Here is a 22,416-nt window from a genome sequence, read left to right as displayed (position 1 = left end):
AAAAAAATCAATATAAGCTCAGAATCTAGGCAATGTCTTTTCTACAGATGTAAAGAAGACAACAAAGTTGACAAAGTCAAAAATACACTGTCTGGGGAAGGGTATTGACCTGTCTGCATTGGACAGTATACTACCCCAGTGTACATTCTCTAGGATTAGGGGGATGGGGATATTGAAAAACACTACTGCTCCAACTAAAGCCAAGTGACTGGAGTGAGAACAATGGAAGAAGGAATCTCACCAAGGAAGAATGCTGTTCTAAGGAGAATAGGGTATATATCTGAGAACACAAAACAGTAAATGTTCCCCACACTCATTTAATCAGTTGGTAATCATACATGACAGTCAGTTCACTTATCTGGACACAAAACACAGTCAAATGTAATTTAGTTCAGCCCAGTTCCTCTTCAATTAAGGATAAAAATAAAATAGTCGGCCAGGTGTGGTGGCTCACGCCTGTAATCTCAGCGCTTTGGGAGGCTGAGGCGGGTGGATCATGAGGTCAGGAATTTGAGACCAGCCTGGTCAAGATGGTGAAACCCTGTCTCTCCTAAAAATACAAAAATTAGCCGGGTTTGGTGGCATGCGCCTGTAATCTTAGCTACTAAGGAGGCTGAGGCAGGAGAATCACTTGAACCAGGGAGGCGGAGGTTGCAGTGAGCGAAGATCGCACCATTACATTCCAACCTGGGCAACAAGAGCAAAACTCCGTCTCAAAATAAAATAAAATAGTCACTGAATTGTTATTTTAATATACATTGCTTGCCTTTGATAGAAAGTTGAAAGAGGGATTTTTAAATGAAATATCACAAATACAGCTGACACAAATAAGACTAGATACGGGCTAAACTGTGAAGGTAAATGGTTTAATGGTTAATACAAGCAAATGATGCTTACACAACACTAGAAGGGAAAATCTGATGTTACCGAATAACCTGCCACTAATACCTTACTTAGATCTTGGTAGATATCAAACATCTTGAGAAAGTGAGAGGAGGAGTTTGGCAAATATAATTTGAAAGCTTTCAAGTTTCAAATTGTGAGGCAAAGAAAAAAAGATAAAATATGCTGTTAAGCATTTTATTTTCTGTAACGGTGTGTAGGGTGAGTAGAATAGTCAAAGCTGTTTTCTGTTTTGAAGGAAAGCAACAGTGATTTGACTAAGAAGTGATATTTCATACTTTCACTCATTGGTAAGGATATTTTATTGTAGAGAGGATATTAGCATTTCGCTGTAGATACAATAGTTTTTTTAAAAAATCAATACTAGAATGTTAGTAACATTCAGCAAATATTTATTAAGCACTTATAACTGGCACGACTTTTTTGTTTTTTAAAAAAGACCATCATGTTCTTACATGAGGCTCACAAACTAATGTGTTGACACTTCAGTAAAGTCTATAGTCACAAAAATTTTGGATTGACTATTACGGGATACTAAAATATGCATAAGTATGAATGGCTACTTTAGTGTTTAGCCATCATTAATTCTTATTTTTAGTGTTACACACTGTAGGAGTTACTGCAAAATGAGACATTGGAGGATTAAATAATATCAGATACTCACATTTCAAACAGTCCTACATAGCAATAGTGAAACAACTCTTACCAATAGCTAGAAATACAATTTTACTTAAGGATTTACAATACTTTTTTTGGGGGGGGAAGAATAGATAATTTAATTTCAAAAGTTTAAAATTATGCAAATAAAAATTTACTTTTTGTTCATATTGTCAAGTACCCTCAAGTGAAGTAATAAACTACTAAGCATGAACAGGAAATACTAAGATACCAGTATCTTACTTTATATAAAATTTCAACCTAAAGAATAGACGTAAAATAAACAAGAAACAGACCATGTAACTTTAAGTTAAAAGAGATCTCCAAACATAAGTAAGATTTAGTAAAATAATCCCACACTTAACTGAACGGGAAGCTATTCTGAGAGGTGGGGGTTTCTTCCATTTCTCTCTCAGTGCCCTGAGGAGGGAAGTTGGGCATAATCGGCTTCAGGAACTTGAACTCATTTGTTTCTGAGCCTCCCGTCAGACACACCTTGTACTGGTAGCTCTGGGATAGGGTCCCGGTGCCGCTCACATCCACCAGATGCCCTGGAAAGGGGCCCTCGGGCACCGAGCAGCGACCCACCGAGGCCGCCCTGCTCCTCCTGCACAGCCGCACCGCCACGAACAGGAACACCGAGAAGAGGAAGAGCGACGACACCGAGGCCAACGCCACCACCAGGTAGACGGTGAGCGAGTCGGCCTGGGCCTGGGCCGGGGCCGCCTCAGGGAGAGGCAGGTAGGGCTGGGAGAAGCCGTCCACCAGGAGCATATGCAGCGTGGCGGTGGCCGAGCGCGGAGGCTCGCCATTGTCCTTGACCAGCACCACCAGCCTGTGCTTGGCCGCGTCGCGCTCGCTCAGCAGCCTGGCGGTGCGCACCTCGCCATTGTGCGCCCACACGCCGAACAGACCGAGCTCCGTGGCCTTGAGCAGCTGGTACGACAGCCAGGCGTTCTGGCCCGAGTCGCCGTCCACCGCCACCACCTTGGTCACCAGGTAGCCCGGCTCGGCCGCCCGGGGCACCAGCTCGGTGCAGGGCGCGGAGCCGTTCTGCAGTGGGTACAGCACGAAGGGCGAGTTGTCGTTGGCGTCCAGCACCAGCACTCGCACCAGCGCCTCGCTGCTCAGCGCCGGGGAGCCGCGGTCTGTGGCGCCCACGCGGAACTCGAACGCCTGCAGGGCCTCGTAGTCCAGCGACCTGAGGGCAAACAGGTGGCCGTTGTCTGCGTTGATGGAGACAAGGGAGGCGAGGGGCAGGTGCGGGTCCTGGGACGGCAGCAGCGAGTAGGTGACCTGAGCGTTGATGCCTGAGTCTCTGTCTGTGGCGCTGACACTGCCGATGTGCAGGGCGGGGCTGTTGTTCTCGCGGACGAACAGGGTGTAGGAGGTTTGGGTGAAGGTGGGGGCGTTGTCATTGAAGTCGGAGACCTGCACGGTTAGGCTCTGCTGGGTTTTCAGCCTTGGTGTCCCCAAATCAGTGACGGTGATAGTGATGTTGTACTCGGCTCTGCTCTCTCTGTCCAGCGCTCCTTCTGTTACCAGGGTGTAAAAATTCTCCACGGAAGGTCTTAGTAGAAAGGGGAGATTGTTCTCTATCGAACAAATAACCTGTTGGTTATGTCCAGAGTCTGCATCTGAAACACTGAAAACTGCCACTATGATCTCTGGCAAGTTTTCTGGGATGGGGCTGATGAAGAACGACATGGTGAGTTCAGGGGCATTGTCATTCACGTCCAGGACCCTGACGACTAAAGAGCATTTTCCTGATAGGCCTCCACCATCTGTAGCCTCAACATCCACGTCATAAGACTGAATTTCCTCAAAATCCAAAGCCTTTCTCAGCCGAATTTCTCCTGTGATTGCGTTTATTTCGAAGGGTTGGTTGACGTCATCGACTTGAAACAGGGCGTAAGATACCTTCCCAAACGATCCTGCATCTAAATCTCTGGCTGAGACGGTAATAACCAGAGAGCCGAGGGGGTTGTTCTCAGGGACTTGCGCCTCATAGAGCTCCTGAGCAAACTCGGGGACGTTGTCATTGATGTCCAAAACCTGGATCTGAATCTCGGAGGTCCCTGACCGGGGCGGAGACCCGCCATCCAGCGCGATGAGCGTTAGCCTGAGTTGGGGCTGCTCCTCGCGGTCCAACGGTTTGTCCAGCACCAGCTCCGGGAACTTCCTGCCTTCGCTGCGATTGCGGGTGAGAACGTGGAAGTGAGGGTTGGAGCTGATTGTGTACCTCTGAAGGCCGTTGCTGCCGGTGTCTAAATCGTGTGCCATTTTCAAAGGAAATATCTTTCCTGGCATAGTAATTTCTGATATTTTCAGGAGCATTTCTCTGGCAGGGAATTCCGGGGCGTGGTCATTTATATCTCTGACTCGCAAGGAAGCCTGAAAAAACTGCAAGGGGTTTTCCAGTAACACTTGGAACGGTAGCACACACGGCTCAGTGGAGCCACACAGCTCCTCCCGGTCCAGTTTTTCATTTAGCAGTAAATCATGGGTCTGTGGATCAAACTGCAAATGTTGTCTGTTCCCTTTGAAAACAACCCGAGCGCCCCGCGAAGCCAGCTCCGCCACCCTCAGTCCCAGGTCCTTTGTCAAGTTGGCCACAAACGTGCCACTTTCTGTCTCCTCCAATACGGAATACTGAATCGATTCAGAACCCACCTCTCCCCAAAGCATCAATAAAATGAAGAACGCCACTTGCCTTTTCTTGTTCTGTACTTTAGTTTGCATCATGTCTGTTATGTCTGAATACGGAAGAAAAATCCTTTTCAGCTCCCAATCACCACATCTACCGTCGACCCTCTCGGATGTCTTTGCAGAGATTTTTAAATTCGTTCTTAACAACTTGCCTGGCGACGACTGCCTTCCCGGACACATCTGTCTCAGCTTTAGCTGTAAATGTGGTCTGTATTTTTACTTGGCTTCTGGGTGAAACGGAGTCCACCGAGTCTGCAGAGCTTTCATTCACTCTCTTAGCTTGTACCGCCACCACGCGTTCAAACTAATAACTTCATGAGATGTTTTCAGGTCAATAGCATTTCAGAAATCTGAGCATTATAAAGACTTTTAAGTCGAGTCAGTGTTTCTCAAACTGAGTGTGTGGACCACATGCATAAATAATTGCTTGCGAGCGTTGGTTTTTTTGTGTGTATGTTTTTGTTTTTAAGCCAATTCCTGGGTTCACTCCCCTCTAGAACTTGAATCAAATTCCCTGGTGGTGCTAATTAAGGAGAAAGATTGAAGTGCAGATTCTACACTTCAATCTTTCTCCTCTGATGCTTCAGCAGTGCAATTTATCTCTGATGAGCCATTTAATCTATGAGTCCAAGAGGTACACTATTTAATTGTCCCAACAAACAATGCAAAACAACGAAGTTTGTTAGCAAAAATAATGGTAAAATAAACAATAAATTATCTAAATTATATGACTCATAAATGGCATGAACAAAAAACCTACTTTGTTATATAGTTACACCTGCACAGTAAAAAGAACAATTAGGCTATTAGGAGGAAAACTGAGGCCAAGAAGTACGTATGATACATGTATCTAAGTAAATTAAAGTATTTAAAAGAGGGACTAGAAGCGATCAAGTAGTTGTCATAAGCATTTTAGGATTCTACTCCATTTTTGCATGGATAGAATTAGACATTGTTTTAACAGGCTTGTGCATTTTATTCTAACTTTTTTGATCAAGTTCCCCTCTTACATTATTTAATCAAGGTCCAAATATATCACCCTGTTGTACAAACATGATGCAATGCAGAAAACAAACATTCAAGAATCACCTTCACTATCTTCTCACAGCAAAAAGAACACCAAGTCCAATAAATACAGGCCAAATTAAGGTACTGTAAAAAAAGGTGAATTACATTTGAGTGAATGCCATGGAATTCAATGATGGAATATTGTGGCTATATCCATTCCCACCTCACTAGTTTCTACTCAGATACATTGGAACATGTATCTCTAAACAAACTGAAAATGTGTGAAATAGATTAGTGCACATAGAAGAGGCAAAATATGTCAAACAATTCAATTCATTTCAGATTGATTTCATATCTATTGAGAGGTGAAATCAATTGAGCTCAAACAAAGTTCACTTCAGGTAAGAGCCAAGGTGATAGAAGATTAAAAATCAAGATATTTTCAAATACATAAACGCTAGGCAAAACAAATAAGGCTAAATAAAATCTAAACTCTGAATAGCTGAGATGATCTTGTAGTTCAAAATCACCTCTATGTAGCCAGAAAAACAAAAGATTATGAATGTGACCAGTCTCCAGGGTTCACTTGATAGATGCTACTGAGAACACACTGTTCCTTGAGAATGTAACAAAATGAACTTATGAAATAAAACCAACAACAATAAACATATTGGACCGGTGTCATTTCTTTGCTGAAACAAGGCCATTATTTCCTGCTCAATCTTAAATGCTTCCTTCTTTCAGTGAGCATTCTGAGGTCTGATTCCAGCTTAACGGCATCCACAAAGTCTTTTATTCACTCTGTTTCTCTGAAGCACCACCAGGCATCCTCGAATATAGGTTGTTGAATTATTTTTTTACTTCAGAGCAAATTTATCAGCAGTACAGTATTTGTCAAACTCCATTTAGATCCTTGAAATGTCTTTGATAACATTGGTAGTTATATAGAAAGAGGATAATAGCTCAAAGTACCCCAAAAAGATGTCAGTTGGGTCTATCAAGAAACTGCCTTTTTATAGAAAATGGATTACATTAGATTATTTCAGGAGAATGTTTCTCTGTGTTGCCCTCTTTTGCTTTGATTTGATTGGCTAGAGTAGAGTTGAATTAAGTTTGCATTCGTAAACATGTTTTCACAAGGACTCATTAACTTAAAATTGTTATTATGGAAAAATTCTAACATATACAAAGTAAACAGAATAAGCCTCTGTACACAATCAGTTTCACAACATTCTGTTGTCTTGTTTTGTCTATACCTTTCTCTCCATTCTCTGCTTCCTGCTTAATGATTACTTTTGTATAGTTCTTTTCTTAAGGCAATGTTTACAGAAATTGAAATGCACCAATCTTAACTGTACCATTTTAACAAATGGATTCATGTGTGTAACTCACACTTTTTTCAAGATACGGAACTTTCTCATCATTCACTGGAAATCATCTTAATCATATTTTGAAGCTCAGTTTTATTAACTGGGGAGCAAAACCTTGGTCTCATCTGGACACATGATGGAAAAGTAGACAATGTGAAAAAGCACCATGCCCCATATTCTTTATGCTCATGTATGCTAAAGTGAAGTGATAGATTAATTTAGCTGGACTGTTACCAGCAAGCTGAAATAGTATTTTAACTGACGGAACATTGTAAAGTATGTTAAAATTAATTTTATTTAGTTAGCCTGTAATGACAGGTTGAACAGCCCTTGTCCAAAATGCTTGAGACCAGAAGTGTTTCAGATTTCAGATTTTTTAGATATTAGAATATTTGCATGTACATACTGGGATATCTTGGTAATGAAAACCAAGTCTAAACATGAAATTCATTTAAGTTTCATATGCATCTTATACAAATAGCCTGAAGGTAATTTTGCTTAATATTTTTAAACAATTTTGTGCATGAAACAAAGTTTGCATTACGTACTTATGTGTGGAATTTTCTACTTGTGGCATCAGGTTGGCTCAAAAATTTTCGGGTTTTGGAGCAGTTCCTATTTTTGGATTTTTGGATTAGGGATGCCCAACCTGTACCTGTACTACATAGCTGATCAAGCTGATTTCCATTTTATGTTTCAGTTAATCCCATTATAATTTTAAAAAATTATTCAAGTTTATCAAAACAGAAAGGAAAAGACCTTCAAGGACAAACTGAATCTCTTAAAACTCTTCTTTAGTTATATAGAAAGAAAAACACAGTAATACAGGGAAAAGTTAGAGATGATATATAAGCAATCACTTAAAGAAACTCAATTAACAGGAGATATGTTGCAAGGAAGTTGAAAATATAAAGGATTTGATACTAAATCACATTTGAAATCTGAAATGATTGGGTAAGACTTTTTGTCAGTATTGCTAGAGGTTTGTCATTTTTTTAAATGTTTTTCGAAGAACCAGTTCTTTGTTTCTTTATTGCTTTCTCTATTTGCTTTGAATTTTCTTGATTTCTTCTATTATCTTTGTTATTTCCTTCTTTCTGAATGCTTCGGGTTTATTTTCCCCATCTTTTTCTAGATTCTCGAGGTAGAAGCTTGAAACTGATAAACTGGTGGGTGACCAATTTGAGAATTTTCCTCTTTTCTAATGTTACATATTTAGTGCTATAAAATTTTCCTCTCTGCACTGTGTTAGCTATGTCTCACAAAATTTGATGTGTCATATTTTCATTTTCAATTCAGGTCAATGTATTTTTAAATTTCCCTTGAGATCTTCTTTTTGATTCATAGATTATTTAGAAGTATGTTGCTACATATCCATGCACTTGAAGGTTTTCCTCTTATCTTTCCATTATTCATTTTTAGTTTAATTTCATTGTGCGTAGAGAACCCACTCTGTATGATTTCACTATTAATTTGGTTGAGGTTGGTTTTACGGCTGAGGTTGTGGTTATCTTATACAGGTTCTGTGAGCATTTGAAAATAATGTGTATTCTGGTATTGTTTATTCTGGTATATTCTGGTATTTTTTATTCTGGTGTATTCTGGTATTGGAGTGTTTTATAAATATTAATCAGATGCTGTTAGTTGATGGTGTTATTGAGTTCTTCTATATCTCCGCTGATTTTCTGTCTTGTTGGTCTATCAATTGTTGAAGGTCATTGAAGTCTCCAATTGTAATTGTGGATTTCTCTATTTCTCCTTCTGTCGGTTTTTGCTTCACACATTTTGCAGTTTTGTATATATACATTTGGGATTGCTATGTTTTCTTCTTTTATCATTATATAATATCCCACTATGTCTCTGATATGTCCCATGCTGTCTCTGATGCTTTTCTTTGCTCTCATGTCTACTTTATATGACATATGGCTACTCCTGCTTTATTAGTTAATTTATCTATTTAGTTATTTATTTATTCTTATTTTTATTTATTTATTTATTTTTGAGACAGAGTTTTGCTCTTGTCTCCCAGGCTTGAGTGCGATGGTATGATCTCGGCTCACAGCAACCTCCACCTCCCAGGTTGGAGTGCAATGGTATGATCTCGGCTCACAGCAACCTCCACCTCCCAGGTTGGAGTGCAATGGTACGATCTCCGATCACAGCAACCTCCACCTCCCAGGTTTGAGCAATTCTCCCGCCTCAGCCTCCGGAGTAGCTGGGATTACAGGCGCCCATCACCACAGCAGCTAATTTTGTATTTTTAGTAGAGATGGGGTTTCACCATATTGGCCAGGCTGGTCTCAAACTCCTGACCTTAGGTGATCCTCCTGCCTCAGCCTCCCAAAGTGCTGGGATTACAGGCATGAGCCACTGCACCCAGCTCCTGCTTTATTTTTTCATTAATAATTGTATGCATTTTTGTCTTTTTACTTTCAAACTGCATATATCATTATATTTGAAATTAAGTTTGAGACATATATTTGGGTCATGATTTTTTAAACCCATTCTCCCAATGTTTTTGTTTTAATTGATGTGCTCAAACCATTTACATTAACATAAGTATTGATTAGTAGAGATTAACTCTGCCAATTTTTGTTTCCTGTTTGTTTTCTCTGTTTTTTTGTTTGTTTCTCTGTTTTCATTTTTCTAACTTCCTGTGGGTTATTGGAACTTTTTTTAGAATTCTGTTTTGATTTAGCTGTAGTGGGTTGTTTTTTTGAGTGTATCACTTTTTATAGCTTTTTGCTGATTACTCTAGGTATTATAATATATATATGCAACTTATCAGTTTACTGATTGATATCACTAACTGATATTTTTACCAGTTCAAATGAAGCATAGAAAATGTACCTCCCTGTGTGTCCTTTTACCCTCCTTCATTTATAATATGTTTTAAATATTTCCTGTACATACACTTAGGACCACATTTAGAAAGTGTTATAATTTTGGATTCAACCACCAAACATAATTTAGGAACCTCAAGAGAAAAAGAAAAGTCTATTGTATTTACTCATATTTTTGTTTCCTGTGTTGTTTCTTCCTTCTTGATGTTCCAAGATTGCTTTTTAAATTGTTTCCTTTCTGTTTGGAGAACTTGCATTAGCAAATATTTTAAGGTAGGTATACTGGCAACAAATTCTTTCCCTGAAGGATAGTTTCACTGGATATAGGATTTGGGGATGACAGTTGTTTTCTTTCAGCACTTGAAAAATATTGTGCAACTTCCTTCTATCCTCCATGGTTTCTGATGAGGAATCTACTCTCATTCAAATTGTTACTGCCCTGTAGGTAAGGTGTCATTTCTCCTTCACTGCTTTAAAGATGTTTTGTCCTTAGTTTGCAGAAATTTCACTATGATGCCTCGGTGTGGATTCCTTTGGGTTTATCCTGTTTGGGATTTGTTCAGCTTCTTGAATCTCTGGTTTATGCCTTTTGCCAGTTTGCTTAGTTTCCAGCCATTATTTCTTTGAGTACTTTTTTAGCTCCACCCTCCTTCTGGCCTCCTTCTGGGACTCCAGTGACACAAAGGTTAGATCTTTTGGTATGCCCCCACAGGTTCCTGAGCCTCTGTTCATTTTTTATGCTCTATTTTCTCTGTCCTGTTCAGAATGGGTAATTTCTATTGTTCCATCTTCTGGTTCATTGATTCTTTGTTCCCTCCATTCTGCTGTGGAGCCCATATCTTGAGTTTTTATTTCAATTATTATATCTGGGTTTTTCTTTTTTTTTTTTTTTTTTTTTTTGAGACAGAGTCTTGCTCTGTCACCCAGGCTAGAGTGCAGCGAGGCAATCTTGGCTCACTGCAACCTCCCCACTTCCTGGGTTCAAGTGATTCTCCTGCCCTAGCCTCCCAAGTAGTTGGGATAACAGGCATGCACCACCACACCTGGCTAATTTTGTATTTTTAGTAGAGACGGGGTTTCACCATGTTGGCCAGGCTGGTCTCGAATTCCTGACCTCAGGTGATCCACCAGTCTCGGCCTCTCAAAGTGCTGGGATCACAGGCGTGAACCACTGCAACCGGCCCCATTATTATAACTTTAATTTCTAAAATTTCCATAGGCATTTCTTTATATCTTTCATTTCTTTGGTGAGACTGTTTTTCGTTTCAAATATGTTCATAATTGCTCATTTAAACATTTTGATGAGCTCTGTTTTTAAAATTTGTCAGATAATTCTAACATCTGTCATCTTGGTGTCAGCATCTCCTTGTTGTCATTTTCATTCACTTTAATATTTTCCTGATTCTTGGTATGACCCAGATAGTCCCTTCCTGGATGTGCCTGTATCCAAAAGGAACCCTTGCCCAAATGTATGAGGCAATATATTCAAGAATGCTTATAGCAGCATTGTTTATAGTAACAAAACTCTTAGAACAACCAAAAAGTAAATCATTAGTAAAACAAATTTAAAGTTCATAGTATTCCATTTATATAATGGAATACTATAGAACAGTTAAGTGAATAAACTGAATTAACATGGATAAATTCAATACCATAATGATTAAAAAGAGCAAGTTCACAGAGGATCCATACTATATAAATTCATTTGTATCAATTGCAAAGACAGATACAACTAAATGGTAAATCATTGAGGAATAAATGCTTTTCTATTGCAACTATAAAGAAGAACAAACAATTAAGTAAAAATTCAGAAAACTGGTTCTTTTTCATAGGGTTGAAAGATGTTATGGTGGAGGCATAACATCTTGGCATCGTTCTAATTCTTAAGCTGGGTAATGGGTAGATGAGTGACCATGTTATTATTGTTTATTATTATTATTGTACATACATGTTGTATACACTCTTTTGAATTTTGATAGATTTTAAAATAGAAAAAAGTAAAAACAAACAAGCAGCAATTTCTGAGCTGGGCATGGTAGCATCTGCCTGCTACTCAAGAGGCCAAGGCAAGAGGATCACTTGAGCTGAGAAGTTGAAAACCAGCCTGGGTAACATAGCAAGACATTGTCGCTAAAAAAAAAAAAAAAAAAAAAAAAAGTTCTTTCATAAAAATGAAGCAATTTCTCTGGAGTCAGGCTGCCTGGATTCAAATTCTACTTCCGCCTCTTATTAGCTAGGTGACTGTTGAAATCCTAACCCCCAGCATGATGGTAGGAAGTAGGGCTTTGAGCGGTAATTAGGTCACGAAGAAGCAGCCCTGAATGAGATTAGTGCATTTATAAAAGTGATTCCAGAGAAGAAGCAGCCCTGAATGAGATTAGTGCATTTGTAAAAGTGATTCCAGAGAACTCTCTTGCCTTTTTTCTGCCATGTGAGGATACAAGGAGAAGTCTGCACTCTGAAACCTGGAAGAGGGCCCTCACCAGAACTCAACCATGCTAGCACCCTGATTTTAGACTTCCAGCCCCAGCACTGTAAGAAATTACTTTCTGTTATTTATAAGCCACTCAATCTATAGTATTTGCTACAGCAGCCCAAACTGATTAGGACAGTGACCTTGGGCAAATTGCTTTACCTCTGTGTGTTCCAGTTTGTTCACCCTGAAAATATAGACACTAATTGTACCATTATTTTGACGATTAAATGAGTATGTATAAAGTATTTAGAAAATAGCCAAGTACACTGAAAGTATGTAGTAGTAATAATAGTACATAATATATAATAATGTTTAATAATAAAGTTCGTAGAAACTTGAATATGCCACTAAGACTAAAAATTCATTAGAAATGCTCAAAAATAAAGTGAGAGACTTCAGAACATAGAAGAAAAGCTAAAGATGTAAAATAAAAAAGAATATGAGAAACAGAAATAATTAAGAATATTCAATATCTGACAAGCACAAGTTTCAGAAGGAAATAACAAGATTAAACTTAGGGATACAACTATTAAGAAAATAATAGTAGAAATGGGCCAGGCACAGTGGCTCACACCTGTAATCCCAGCACTTTGGGAGGCTGATGCAGGTGGATCACTTGAGGCCAGGAGTTTGAGACCAGCCTAGCCAATATGGTGAAACCCCAACTCTATTTAAAAAAAAAATTAGCTGGAAGTGGTGGTGTGCGCCTATAGTCCCAGCTGCTCAGAAGGCTGAGTCAGGAAAATCATTTGAGCCCGGGAGGCAGAGGTTGTAGTGAGCCAAGACTGCAGATTGCACCACTGCACTCCAGCCTGGGCAACAGAGCAAGATTTGTCTCAAAATAATAATAATAATAGAAATGAAGTAATCCCAGAGATAAAAAGGTATAAATTGTTAGAATCATAAGTACATTGAGTGTTCAGTCAAAGGAATGAAAAAATTATAATACTATTATGAAATTCAAGACATCTAAAAAGAAGAGAGAAAATTCTGAGGGAAGGAGACACAGGAGATTCCTTTCTCTACAGAAATATGGAGAGAGAGAGAGAGAGAGATGGGGGTACAAAAAATCAACAATCACACTGGCATAAAATTTTTATCAAAAATTATGAATCAATAATCAACACATTAATGATTTTAAATTTCCAAGCAATAATTCTGTGTCTGGCCAAATCATCAATTAAATATGAAGGAAAACTAAATGCATTTTAGGCAGAGACACAGAAATTGGCTTTTTTGTGAACCCTCCTTTAGGAAGACATTTCAGGATATATTGTAGCAAAGAGAGGGAATAAAAAGGGAGACAAGTGATCTGTTAAATAATGGACTCAACCAAGAGAGGTATGAAGACAAGATGACAGTTTTGTACAGACCTAAAGATCACTTAGTCCAGATGGAAGCAGAACGCTAGAGGGCTTCAGGTTAGGAAATATAGTAAAGTGAATTATTGATTGAGATTTTGAAAATGCGGTAAAGCCAACTAATGGAGTCTAAAATGATGAATCTATTTGGTCTTGATTTTAGGAACATACTGTTTTCAATGGTACAGGAAGTGCAACATTGGATGCAAAGAGCAGGAAAGATAGTCCCTATCACTAAAACATAAAGTGAGAGACATCAGGACATAGAAGAAAAGCTAAAAATGTAAAATAAAAGAGAAATATAAGAAACAGAAAAATAAGAATATTCAATATCTTTTTTGTTTGTTTTTTTTAAATTTTTATTAAGAATATTTAATAACAGACAAGCACAAATCTCAGATGGAAATAACAAGATTAAACTTAGGGATACATTATCAAGAAAATAATAGTAGAAATGAAGTAATCTCAGCTCTAAGATTACTTAGATCCATAAGTAATCCCAGACTACTTAGAGGTTTCAGCAAGTAATATGGCTTTGCAATGAACAATATTTTGAGAAGAGAATCAGCCCAACAACGTGGAACTGTTCTGACACTCACAGGTTGGCCATAATCTTCTCCTACTGAATGCAAATAATTTCATATAACACCAAGACCAGAAAATAACCTTATAACCCGGATGGAGCCAGACGTCATGCTTGAGGAGACAATGTCTAAAACAAAAAAAAAAAAGACAAAAGAGCTCTTTTTCCTTGCTAGTATGAGTGAATGCTGCTTATTTACCAATTATAGATTTAATTTCAGTGTTTTTCCCACTTCTTAAATGAAATTCATTAAAATAACATAGAATTACCCAATTTTCTGAAAGCATCCAATCCAGAGCTAACCTCTACTTTTTGAACCTCTGTTAAAACCACCTAACAGAAGACCAAATCCTATACTCTGTAAGACCCTGTTACTAAAGTGACCCCTGTTTCCTGTTGTGTGCAGTCTCCCTCATTGCAACAAGTCAATAAACCCAACTTTGTTCTGATTCGGTGTGTTCTTGGTGATTTGGGACTGCAGGGCATTCATAATTTTTATAGTCATTAAAAGTAAATTTTAAATATTATCTTCTAAAATATATCTATAGATGGCCAGGTGTGGTGGCTCACACCTGTAATCCCAGCACTTTGGGAGGCCGAGGTGGGCGGATCCCCTGAGGTCAGGAGTTCGAGACCAGCCTGACCAACATGGAGAAACCCCATCTCTACTACAAATACAAAAATTAGCTGGGCATGGTGGCACATGCCTGTCATCCCAGCTACTCGGGAGGCTGAGGCAGGAGAATCACTTGAATCCGGAAGGCGGAGGTTGCAGTGAGCCGAGATCGTGCCACTGGACTCCAGCCTGGGCAACAAGAGCTAAACTCCGTCTCAAAATAAAATAAAATAAAATATATCTATAGACAAGACAAGGAATTCTTAGCTATGGTTGTAAAAATAAAATGTAAGAGGAGAAGTTCAACTGAGAGAGGTTGGAAAGTGTTAAGAGAGAAACAGATATAAAAGGAAGAATAAGAATGCTATTCTTTTCTTCATACAAAAATCTAATGAAACTGTTATTACTGGAACAATAAAGAAAGGTTTCAGATTGACCAGAGAAGTACCCAAAAATAGTAATATAGATACCTCTGAAAAACAAAAGATTGAAGTTGTTTTAAGTGTGCTAGTTACTCAGCAATCATGATAGGAAATTAATTGTCTAAAGTTTGTGAAAGTTACTACATTAGTTTGTGACGGCTGCTGTAACAAATACCACAGACTGAGTGGCTTAAACAACAGACATTTCTTTCCTCCCAGTTCTGAAATCTAGAAGTCCAAGATCAAAGTGTTGGCAGGGTTGGTTTCATTTGGAGGCCTCTCTCTTTGGCTTGTAGATGGCTATCTTCTTCTAGTGTCTTCACATAATCATCCCTCTGTGTGTTTACATGTCTGACATCCCTTTCTCTATGTTCTAATCTCCCCATCTTATAAGTACAGCAGTTATATTGGATTAAGGTCTGCCCTAAGGACCCATTTTAATGTGATTACCTCTTTTTAAGGGCCTATCTTTAAACATAGTCACATTCTGAGGTAGTGGGAGTTAGGGTTTCAACATATGAATTTGAGGGGGATATAGGAACACAGTTCAGCTCATAATGGTTACAAACATATTCCTTAGTGATAAGAAAGTAAATATAAGAGCTTTAAAAACTGTATAAAGTGCTTGCCAATGGGATAAAATGAAAAACAGACAATACCAGTTTGTTGGCAGAAATGTGGAAAAATTTGTACATCCAGACACTGGGAATAGCAATGTAAATTAGTACAACCACTGGAAGACTATTGGGAAATGTCTGCTAAAAGTCAACATGTACTTGCAAGATGGGCAACAATTCCACTCCTAGGCATATACCCAACAAAACTGCATATACAGGTTGCCAAAAGGCATGTTAAAAGAATGTTTATAGCAGTATAATTCGTAACAGCCAAACTTTGCCCCATCCCAAATACTGATCTAAAGGATAGATAATAAATTGTGGTATATTCATACAGTGGAATATTATACGGCAATGAGAATGAAAGGACTAAACTTAAAAGCTGTATTATGGATAAATTTCATAAACATAATGCTGAGCAAAAAAAGCCAGACACAAGCAGTTCATACTCTATTACTCCATTTATATAAATTCAGAAGAGGCAAAATTAAACTATGGTATTGGAAGTCAGCATATTTGCTATACTTGGGGTAGTAGTGATTGTAAGGAGTAATTTGTGTGGCACCTGGGGTGCCAGTGATGTTTCATTTTCTCTTCAAGCTGCTGGTAATAAATATGTTACTTTGTGAATATATATTGAGTTGAACATAAAGGATTTGTTCATTTTTCTTCATGTAAGTAATAATTCAATTAAACTGTTTTTAAAAAGTTTGCTAATAGGACTCAGGGCTGCAAAAAAGAGTAAATAGAAGATTGTTGCCTTTTACATATTTTTTCACATATTTCATTTGTTAGCATATGTATGTATTTGTCTTTGTTTTAAACAATTAAAATATGATGATGTGAAACATTTTTAATTTTTGCATTTTAGCATCAAATATATAATACTTAAGAGTGTGATGAAATAGAATGGGCAGAATATATAGAAAATAAAATTAATACTTGATTTTATTAAGGTGGTTTATCACAACAAATACCAACAAGAAGAGAAAAAAATCTCAGGAAAATCAACAGCATGCATGGATTTGGAATGACACTATGTAAATAAATGCAATGAAATAAAATTGAGTTTTCAACACTTGGACAGCGTGAAGTTCAACAGACAAATCCATTAAAAAGGGAAATAAAAGCTAAATCTCAAGGTGAAATTTTTGTCCATGACACTCTCGAATTCTAGATCTGAAAAAGTTTGGGATAAATGGCAGAAAACAACGCGTCATCACGAGATCTCTAATTTAATCCAAAGCTATTCCGGAAGGCAGCAGTTTTCCCTATTTCTTCACCAGCGCCCTGGGGCAAAAGGTTAGGAATAATCGGCTTCAGGAACTTGAACTCGCCGGCCCCTGAGTCTCCGGTCAAACACACCTCGTACTGGTAGCTCTGGGATAGGGTCCCGGTGCCGCTCACGTCCACCAGATGCCCTGGAAAGGGGCCCTCGGGCACCGAGCAGCGACCGACCGGGGCCGCCCTGCTCCTCCTGCACAGCCGCACTGCCACGAACAGGAGCACCGAAAAGAGGAAGAGCGACGACACCGAGGCCAATGCCACCACCAGGTAGACGGTGAGCGAGTCGGCCTGGGCCTGGGCCGGGGCCGCCTCAGGGAGCGGCAGGTAGGGCTGGGAGAAGCCGTCCACGAGGAGCACGTGCAGCGTGGCGGTGGCCGAGCGCGGAGGCTCGCCATTGTCCTTGACCAGCACCACCAGCCTGTGCTTGGCTGCGTCGCGCTCGCTCAGCAGCCTGGCGGTGCGCACCTCGCCATTGTGCGCCCACACGCCGAATAGCCCGGGCTCCGTGGCCTTGAGCAGCTGGTACGACAGCCAGGCGTTCTGGCCCGAGTCGCCGTCCACCGCCACCACCTTGGTCACCAGGTAGCCCGGCTCGGCCGCCCGGGGCACCAGCTCGGTGCAAGGCGCAGAGCCGTTCTGCAGCGGGTACAGCACGAAGGGCGAGTTGTCGTTGGCGTCCAGCACCAGCACGCGCACCAGCGCCTCGCTGCTCAGCGCCGGGGAGCCGCGGTCTGTGGCGCCCACGCGGAACTCGAACGCCTGCAGGGCCTCGTAGTCCAGCGACCTGAGGGCGAACAGGTGGCCGTTGTCTGCGTTGATGGAGACCAGGGAGGCGAGGCGCAGGTGTGGGTCCTGGGGCGGCAGCAGCGAGTAGGTGACCTGGGCGTTGGTGCCTGAGTCTCTGTCTGTGGCGCGGACACTGCCGATTTGCAGGGCGGGGCTGTTGTTCTCGCGGACGAACAGGGTGTAGGAGGTTTGGGTGAAGGCGGGGGCGTTGTCATTGACGTCGGAGACCAGGACCGTTATGTTGTGCTCGGTTTTCAGCCTGGGTGTCCCCAAGTCGGTGACAGTGATGGTGATGTTGTACTCGGCTTGGCTCTCTCTGTCCAGTGTTCTCTGTGTCACTAGGGTGTAAAAGTTTTTTAATGTGGGCTTCAAAAGAAAGGGGAGATCATTCTGGATGGAGCAAATCATCCTACCGTTGTCCCCGGAGTCTGGATCAGAAACACTGAAAACAGCAACTACAGTTTCCGGGGCATTTTCTGGGGTAGGGCTGGAGAGCGTAGACATGGTGAGTTCAGGGGCGTTGTCATTCACATCCACCACTTCTATAGCCACAGTGCATTTTCCTGAAAGGCCCCCACCATCTGTGGCTACAATTTCCACGTTATAATATGGAGTTGCCTCGAAATCCAATGCCCTTTTCAGGCGAATTTCTCCTGTTTTTTCGTCTATTACAAATGGTTGAGTAACTTCATCGCCTTGGAATAGAGCATAGGCTACACTCCCATACGCTCCTGCATCTAAATCTCGAGCGGAGACAACGACAACTAAGGAGTTAAGGGGGCTGTTCTCGGGCACCTGTACCTCATAGAGTGATTGTAAAAATTCAGGGGCGTTGTCATTATTATCCAAGACGACAATGCGAACTGTGGTGGTCCCGGACCTGGGCGGAGCCCCACCGTCCAGTGCAGTGAGTGTTAAGCTGAACTCAGGCCGCTCCTCCCGGTCCAGCGCTTTGTCCAGCACCAGCTCTGGGTATTTTCTGCCATCTCCGCGATTATGCGTAGCAACATGAAAGTGGGAATTTGGGCTGATTGTGTAGTTCTGAACAGTGTTGCTACCTATGTCAAAGTCCTGGGCTATTTTTAAAGGAAACACAGTCCCTGGCTGGGTGCTCTCTGGGATTTTTAGGAGCATTTCCTTCTCTGGGAACTCTGGGGAATGGTCATTTATATCTGTGAGCTGCAGATCAGTTTGAAAAAACTGCACTGGATTTTCTAGTAAGAGCTGGAAATGCAATATACAGGGTTCTGTCGCCCCGCACATCACCTCCCGGTCTAGTTTTTCGTATAGAAGCAAATTGCCGGTCTTTATATCAAGCTGCAAGAGCTCTTTGTTTCCTTTGTAATGCATTCGCGCGCCCCGAGTGGCCAGTTCCCCCACCCCAAGACCCAGGTCTTTTGCCAGGTTGGCCACAGAATAGCCACTTTCTGTTTCTTCTGGTATGGAATACCTAACTGCCTCAGAGCCAGCCTCCCACAAAAGCAACAATATAGCAAGAAACATAACTTGCCTTTTCTGTGGCGTTTTTGCTAGCGCAGTCTCCATTGTTCAGACCCGGTCCAGAAGGCGCAGTTTCTTTAACTCCGTACACAATCCATCCAGATGATTTGCATAAATAACCGCGAATCCGATCTTTCTTGACTGATTTCCACAAGAACGAAGCCCACCCTGAAGATCTAGCCACTAGATCTTACCTAAAATGCGCCCTTCTTTTAGAGTTTGGATTCCCCAGCTTAATGGCGCCTGAGTTATCCGCAGAGCCCACTATCCACACTCTTAGCCTGCAGCGCCACCAGGCGTCCTAATTTACTATTGCATATAGTATTTGCCATTTCATCCTGAATTCTAACTCTGACGTGTATCCATACCCATTTGTCACATAAGCTCTCCCGAAGCTCTCCCGACGGTATCTCCAGCTCTTAGTTGCTGAAAGTTCTAAATAAATGTTGTGGAGTTAATTTTCAGTGAGAAAATACTTTTGAGAAAAAAACTAAAATTATATATTAATCTCCATAAAAGTACCCTTGAGTACACAAATACACTTTATTTGGTGTTTCTTATTTGATTTCATTAAATAAGTGATCAGGAATATCTATAGAAATTTAAAGTTTAAGAAAAATTACTTTCACTTTGAAGTAAACACCAATAACACCCAGAAAATGGCACAAATCATAGGTGTATAACTCAATGAATTTTCGCAAAGTGAACACACTCCTGTAAGTAGAACCTAGATTAAAAATACTACCCAAACCCAAGTCCCCACCTGCTATTGTCTGGTTACCACCCTCTCCCCAAAAGATAAGCACTGTCCTGACTTCTGTTGTCATAGGTTTTTTTTGCTTTTTTGTTTTTTTAACTTTATACAAATGGAGTTATAGATTGTTATTCTCATGTGTCTGGCTTCTTCTCCTCAATATTATGTTCATCAAATTGATCTGCGGCATCTTGTTCTTATTTGTTTTATTCTCATTGCTTTATATTATTCTGTTGTATGAATATACTATGATTTATTTATTCATTCTCCAGTTGATGAACATTGTTTTCCAGGTTTAAGCTATTTTGGGTAGTACTGGTATAAACATCCTTGTACTAGTCTTTTGTGTTTATGTTTGAATATATTCAAAGGAGTTGGATTGCTATGCATTAAGATGTGCACATATATTTTGCTTTAGCAGATAATGAGAAAGTTTTCTCAAGTAGTCATACTAATACCAGCAAAGTATGAGAGTTCCAGTTGCTCCACATTCTTGTCAACATTTGATGCTATCTTTTCCATTTTAAACCACTCTGGTTAGTGTGTGGTGATATCATATTGTAATTTTAGTTAGCATTTTCCCTGATGATTAAACAATTTGAGCACATTTTCATGTTTATCAGCCATTAGGATACAATCTTGTGAAGGGCTTATGCAAACCTTTTTACTTTTTTGGGGGGAGGCATTTGCCTGTTTGCTTATTGATCTGCAGAAGTTTCTCATATATTCTGGGTATAAGTCCTTTTTCAGATATATGTATTGCAAATATCTTTTCCCACTCTATGGTTTTTATTTCAAGTCTATTACGTGTCTTTGATGAATAAAATTTCTTACCTTTAGTCAGATTTGTCAATAATTTTCATGTATGATTAGCATTTTTTTGTGTTCTATTTAAATGTTCACATACTCCAAGGTCATGAAAATATTCTTGTATGATGTATTTTGAAAGATTAATTATTCCACTTTTCATATTTAAAGCTATAATCAACCTGAAATTAACTTTTCAAGTGAATGAGTTTGGAGTCAAAAGTTTTAAAATATAAGTATCTGAATGCTTTAAACCTTTGCACCATCTATTTAAAAGACAATCCATTTTCCATTGTTTTTGAAATGTCATCTTTGTTATAAATTAGGTAACCACAGCTCTGAAGATGTTTTATTCAATCTTGTTTATCCTACAATAACTCATTGTGTTAATTATTATAGCTTTATCATGAGTTTTGTTATCTGAGAAGTAAGTTCTCCAGTTTTTTAAAAGTAGACTTTAATTTTTAGAATGGTTTTTGGTTCACAGCAAAAATGAGAGTAAAGTACAGAGATTTCATATATGCCCCTGTCCCCACACAAGCACGGCCTCACCCATTATCAACATCCTCCACCAGAGTGGTTCATTTGCTACAGCTGATGAATCTTCATTGGCACGTCATTATAACCTGGAGTCCATAGTTTACATTAGGGCCCATTCTTGGTGCTGTATATCCTATGGCTTTGGACAAATTTAAAATTATGTGTATTCACCTTTATAATATCATACAAAGTAGTTTCACTGCTCTAAAAATCCCCTGTGCTCCACTTATTTATACCTCCCTCCCTCCCCTAGAACCCAATGCAAATGGATTTTTTTACTGTCTCCACAGTTTTGCTTTTTCTAGAGCACCATGTAGTTGAAATCACACAGTATGTAGTCTTTTCAGATTGGCTTCTTTCACTTAGTAATATCCATTTAGATTTCCTCAATGTCTTTTCATGGGTTGTTAGCTCATTTCTTTTTGATGCTTAATAGTATTCTACGGGTTGAATGAACTGCAGTTTGTTTATCCATTCACCTACTAAACAACATCTTGGTTGCTTCCACGTTTTGGCAATTATGAATGAAACTGCTATAAACGTCCCTGTGCAAGTTTTTGTGTGAACATAAATTTTCAACTCCTTTGGGCAAATACTAAGGAACATGAGTGCTAGATAACATGGTAAGAGTATATTTTGTTTTGTATCAAACTGCCAAACTGTCTTCCAAAGTGTCTGTACCATTTTGCATTCCCACCAGCAATGAATGAGAGCTCCTGTTGCTCTCATTAGCAGCATTTGGCACTGTCAGTGTCCTGAAGTTTGGTCATTCTAATAGGTGTGTAGTCGTATTTCACTGTTATTTTAATTTGCATTTCCCTGTTAACATATGATATGGAGCATCTTTTCATATGTTTATTTGCCACCTGTATACCTTCCTTGGTGAGGTGTCTGTTAAGGTCTTTGGCTTATTTTTAAATTGGGTTCTTGTTGCTGAGTTTTAGTCGTTCTTTGTATATTTTGAATAACAGTCCTTTATCAGATATGCCTTTTGCAAATATTTTCTCCTAGTTTATGTCTTGTCTTTTCAGTCTCTTCATAGTATCTTTTGCAGAGCAGAAAGTTTTAATTTTAATGAAGTCCAGCTTATTAACTCTTTATTCTGCGGATTGTGACTTTGGTGTGGTATCTCTAGTTTGGTTCCTTTTCGTCAAGGTTCCTTTGGTTATTACTGTTT

The 22,416-nt window shown here is 39.7% G+C and overlaps 2 protein-coding genes across 2 annotated transcripts; both read right to left on the bottom strand.

Annotated features, from left to right (window-relative positions):
• Positions 1 to 845: 845 nt before the first annotated feature.
• LOC101125318 (protocadherin beta-6) lies at positions 846 to 4,792 on the bottom strand. Its single transcript, XM_004042671.5, has one exon. The coding sequence runs from the start codon at positions 4,447 to 4,449 to the stop codon at positions 1,921 to 1,923; it is 2,529 nt and encodes an 842-aa protein (XP_004042719.5). The 5' UTR covers positions 4,450 to 4,792; the 3' UTR covers positions 846 to 1,920.
• An 8,869-nt stretch (positions 4,793 to 13,661) lies between these two features.
• PCDHB5 (protocadherin beta 5) lies at positions 13,662 to 19,634 on the bottom strand. The gene has a single exon (XM_019026999.4). The coding sequence runs from the start codon at positions 19,181 to 19,183 to the stop codon at positions 16,796 to 16,798; it is 2,388 nt and encodes a 795-aa protein (XP_018882544.2). The 5' UTR covers positions 19,184 to 19,634; the 3' UTR covers positions 13,662 to 16,795.
• Positions 19,635 to 22,416: the final 2,782 nt, after the last annotated feature.

Source organism: Gorilla gorilla, chromosome 4 (assembly GCF_029281585.2).
Source record: "Gorilla gorilla gorilla isolate KB3781 chromosome 4, NHGRI_mGorGor1-v2.1_pri, whole genome shotgun sequence".
In the NCBI taxonomy this organism is placed as follows: domain Eukaryota; kingdom Metazoa; phylum Chordata; class Mammalia; order Primates; family Hominidae; genus Gorilla; species Gorilla gorilla.
This window is presented reverse-complemented; position numbering and strand designations above follow the sequence as displayed.

What these genes read in the sequence shown, in the direction of transcription:
- LOC101125318 (XM_004042671.5), bottom strand. Translation starts at nt 4,449, where the DNA reads ATGTGTCCGGGAAGGCAGTCGTCGCCAGGCAAGTTGTTAAGAACGAAT.
- PCDHB5 (XM_019026999.4), bottom strand. Translation starts at nt 19,183, where the DNA reads ATGGAGACTGCGCTAGCAAAAACGCCACAGAAAAGGCAAGTTATGTTT.